Below are 4,983 nucleotides of genomic sequence, written 5' to 3' on the forward strand. Positions count from 1 at the left end.
ACACATCATGTGTACATGGCCAACGCATTCATGCTCCCTTCCTGGCACAAAGGAGGCTTCCGTGAGAGTTCTCAGTGTACAGCATTTACCAATCAAGGTGGCCCAAAAGCACCACATCGTGAACAAGGACCCAGAGAAGCTCTCTTGGGTTCAAATGTTGCAAATTGATACTTCACACAGCCCATGGTAATCTCACTGACAGAATATGATATAGAATTATAATGGATAACATTAGATTGATCGATCCTGTCCACGGCGTCATGCTATATGAGCGTTGTAGCCAAATCATTAGTGGCCTTCCCTGACAGAGTCACTGAAGGTTGAAGAAAGTGGTGCCAGAGGGAATGAAAATGACTAAACCCCAGGCCCCTAAATGAACTCACTCCATCTATGCCTCCAGCGTGACCTTGCACTGAGTCAGGGAAATGCGCTGGCACTGATCCATCCCTCCCAGTTGCAAATAAAACCAATACCGCTCCCTCCACTCTAACTATGATTACACTTCCAACAGCTGATAAATGTTCTCAATATTAAACATGAATTTAATATTGGAGGATTCACACCTCATTGACTCTCACCGGTGGCTGTGGGTAGTTCTCATGGCACCTAAACTCCAGGGAATGAAAAAAACTTTCCTGTAATTCTATTCAGCACATTTACAACTCTGTTGTTATTTACTAAAATCCTCATCAGCTGAAGTAAACATTCCATCAATGTTCCTCTGTTGCTTCCACAGATAGCACTGCTAGCATCTTTGTGATCCGGAAGGGCTTCAGCAGAATGACCCAGGATGTGTATCACCTTCCCATCGAGATCAATGACAACGGCGTACCCCCGATGAGCAGCACCAATACTCTTATAATCCGAGTGTGCAGCTGCGACAGCAAAGACACCATCCTCTCCTGCAATGTCGAACCTTTCATCCTCTCTGCAGGGCTCAGCACCGGAGCTCTGATTGCCATTTTGGCCTGTATTGTTATTCTACTAGGTAAGCCTAATTATATTTGTATATGAATATACAAGCAAAGCAACCATGTGTAAATAATAGAGGTCTTGCTTGGTTGGTTTAAACATCTTATAGAGACCTGATGCATGTCAATATTTGCATTTCACCCCAAAACACACTGGTGTTCTTTTACACTTATACAACTACAGAAACATAAAGTATTTAAAGAACAGATACTCTACAGAGAACATCATTTATTGACTTTGCTTGCCTCTAAAAACTGATTACGGATTTGTTTCCCAAAAGCATTGTGAGCCTAAGTAGGTTGTAAAGACGATCGTTTACTTAAAGGCACAGTATTTTTTATTAAAATATCCAAAAACCACTAGAACAGTGTTATATATTTTGCTGACTTGTGTACTTACACTATCCCAAATGTTTCGAAGAATGTTTAAATCCAGAGAAATAAGCAATTTTAACTAGTGACTCGGACCGTGTCTATATTTTAAATTGTTAGAGACGAATGCTTCAGAGTAATTGTAAGGCAAACTTATGTAGTCACTTGTTGAACAACCTAAACTTTGTACAGTTATGATGGTTACATTTTTACTGTATGTTTCCATGCAAAGTAAAAAAAAAAGGTAAAAAAATGCAAAGTTTTTGAACAGACAGCGACATGTACACACAATCATTGAGTGTATTTTCGGGAAACCATGTAAAGTTAGTAACCTTGCACTGAGAGAGTAAGGCAAACTTATGTAGTCACTTGTTGAACAACCTAAACTTTGTACAGTTATGATGGTTACATTTTTACTGTATGTTTCCATGCAAAGTAAAAAAAATGCAAAGTTTTTGAACAGACAGCGACATGTACACACAATCATTGAGTGTATTTTCGGGAAACCATGTAAAGTTAGTAACCTTGCACTGAGAGAACGGTCTTACGAGGGATTTAGAATTTTGTCTAATGTTTAAAGCTTGTCAAGTCATATCGAAGAGCTGTAATATAACAGTTCATAATTTCCCAAGATATATTAGCTGTCTCAAGACTTATCAAAGTGCAATATTAAAACATTGCATTTATTGGGAACACTTTATCTTCATAGTCAAATCTTTCCAACAACTACATTTAAGAAAACAGTTTCTGATGTGATTACCTACAGAGAAGCAACATAGCAATTCCAGCATAAGTAAGAGATATTATTAGCATTGGCTTAACATTTGTTTGCATGTCTACAGCGATTGTGGTGCTGTTTGTGGCCCTGCGACGCCAGAAAAAGGAGCCTTTGATCGTATTTGAGGAGGAAGACATTCGGGAGAACATCATCACCTATGATGATGAGGGAGGTGGCGAGGAGGACACAGAGGCATTTGACATCGCCACCTTACAGAATCCAGACGGTGCCAATGGGTTCCTGCCCCGTAAGGACATCAAGCCCGAGCTGCAGTATCCCATGTGCCCTGGCCTGAGGCCCATTGGCAACAGCGTAGACGTGGATGATTTCATCAAAACGCGGATTTCTGACGCGGACAATGACCCCACAGCGCCCCCGTATGACTCCATTCAGATCTACGGTTATGAAGGTAGAGGCTCTATCGCTGGCTCTCTGAGTTCCTTGGAGTCGGTGACCACAGATTCAGACCTGGACTACGACTACCTCCAAAGCTGGGGGCCGCGCTTCAAGAAACTTGCCGATCTTTACGGCACGAAAGACTCGGCTGATGACAACTCTTAACATTCGCTCAAATAAGTCATTTTTCATCTCCCTCCACCCGGCCCTCCTCCACTAACTGTGTGTTTTGTGAAGTTTACTATAAGTATTCCATGAGTTTTTCACTTTATAGTAAACTTTAGGCTGTTTGTTAGTATACGCGCAGTATACTAGATGCTGGGAGTGTCATAGGTACGATCACAATGTGCTATGGGGGGAGTCAGAAGGGTAGAAATATATATTTTTTGTCAAAAACAAAATAAAACAACAACAACAACAACAAAAAAGATAAAAGACACATAGACACATCTGTGGTGGATGTGTCTCTGTGGAGTGTATGAAATAAGGAAATATGTGACAATGTTGTTTAAGAACTGAAGAACATTACGTTTCACTATTGATGTTTGTAGGTTCCTACAGGTTTGAGGTTATGGATGTGGATCACAGAGAGACATGGATTTGCTGATACTGTGAACGAGCTCACGAAGAAATAAAAACAAAAACAGTTGCCTTATTAATAATCTGGAGCGAACGTCAGCAAATTAAGACTTCTGTAACTTCTGTAGCGCCTCCATATTGTCTTTGGAGATATTGTCCAAACAGGTCCTCTTGTTTTTTTTTTGTTATAGTTTGTTTAAAGCAAGCTAAAGTCCTTATAACGTATGTACAGTACAAAGTGCAAAATATGTCTCTTAAGGATCAATCTTACACCGAACAGTTTATGTAAATAATTTTATTTCTTCTTTTTTTTTATTATGATGATATTATGACCATCAATTTTTTTTATTTTTTTTTTATTATTATTATTTTTTTTCTTTTTTTTTCATTTCTCATTTTCTTTAATGGCTTATGTTATTCTCCTTGGTGAGAAAATAGCAGTCTGTCTTGTCGCAGTGAGAAATGGCTAATTTCTATGTCGATTTTATGGTAACTATTTGTACAATTTTAAAAGTTCTTATTTTAGTATACATACAAATATCAGTATTTCAACATGTAAGGAAAATATTACAGCATCACACTTATATTTTATGAACATTGTACTGTTGCTTTATTATGTGCTTCAATCTAAGAAGCAAAAACTTTTAAATAAATGCTTTTTTATAAAAATGATCGATGGCGGTAAGAAATTTGAACACAATGTATCAGCGCTTTGCACAACGTGTAACCACTGTAGCACAACTCATGACGGAAACACAAAGGTTGAACGAATGCAGTGCAGTACATGAATTGCATTTACACTCGCAGAGACATGCAGAGCTTTTCACCGGCCACTTCTTTGCTTTCCAGTGGTAGGTCTCTCCATTGTCTCCCAGCAGAGAGGCTCGCATTCTTTCCTTTCCCAGGGTAGCCGCACACTGAAAGGTCAATGTGCACTTTGTTAAAAAAAAAGAAAAAGAATGAAAAGAAAAATAGTCTTACATAAAACCAAACTTCAGCCACCTGAATGAGATTGGACACCAATTGCCCTGAAGGGGCTTGGGAATAAACAGATGAGCACTGCTGCAGGCTCTTCTTGCCCATGCAGGAAGACTACATTTGCCGTAATCGTGTATGAAGTGAAGCACAGGAAATAGCCTCTGATGACAAACCGTTTCCAGTGGAACCGTAGCCCTTTGCTATCCTCCATGGAATCCTGGGTGTCCTTAACAAGCAGCTAAAATGCATGCCCTTTAAAAATACTGGTTTTGGTTTATTCCACCGGGTGTTATTGTCAGAAAGGATATGGCTATCTGTGCTTCTGAGTAGGAAAAATTGTCACTCTGCATGAGTTTTTCTTGTCATGTCTCTAGACGTGTTCTGTCAAAGAACTACGTGCGAGTCATCGGAGGCACACTAGCAGCGGGTGGCATCCGCTTGTTAGCTGATTAGTGATTTCTAACCAGTGGTCTACAGATACATGCCAATCGCAATCGCCAGATTTCCACCAACACGGCTGATTGTTTTGGAATCTGGTTTACTGTTTCTGAAAAATGCCCTGTGTGGATTGTATAAATTTTTTGTTTGAAACGTAATCGTCATATTGAGTACAACAGCCGGGTTACGGAATTAAAAATGCATGTCAATCAATGCTATGTGCTTTTGTTGAAGGCATCAGTTTGCTTTATTTCAACTTATGTTTTAAATGATCATGTTTAACAGTGAAATCCCTGGTGAAAAACTGCATTACACATGATACTGTAAAGAATCCCACCAATCAGAGTTTCACAGCAAGCAAATCGCATCAAACGTCTGCTGAGCTCCGCCCACTCCGATGAAGCACGGCAAATGATTGAATAGAATGTCACTTGCCTTTCAAAACACTGAAATATTTGAATAGTCTTTATA

The 4,983-nt window shown here is 39.4% G+C and overlaps 1 protein-coding gene across 2 annotated transcripts in view; it reads left to right on the forward strand.

Annotated features, from left to right (window-relative positions):
* The window catches only part of cdh11 (cadherin 11, type 2, OB-cadherin (osteoblast)), a 61,629-nt gene extending 58,356 nt beyond the window's left edge, over positions 1 to 3,273 (forward strand). For both annotated transcript variants that reach the window (XM_016522191.1, XM_016522192.1), the window contains exons 11-12: positions 737 to 988; positions 2,186 to 3,273. In XM_016522191.1, the coding sequence (XP_016377677.1) occupies positions 737 to 988; positions 2,186 to 2,682 (749 nt within the window). In that variant the 3' untranslated portion in view covers positions 2,683 to 3,273. The remainder of the gene's footprint in view (positions 1 to 736; positions 989 to 2,185) is intronic.
* Positions 3,274 to 4,983: the final 1,710 nt, after the last annotated feature.

The sequence above is a fragment of the Sinocyclocheilus rhinocerous genome, unplaced genomic scaffold (genome assembly GCF_001515625.1).
Source record: "Sinocyclocheilus rhinocerous isolate Xijiao unplaced genomic scaffold, SAMN03320098_v1.1 scaffold660, whole genome shotgun sequence".
Taxonomy (NCBI): domain Eukaryota; kingdom Metazoa; phylum Chordata; class Actinopteri; order Cypriniformes; family Cyprinidae; genus Sinocyclocheilus; species Sinocyclocheilus rhinocerous.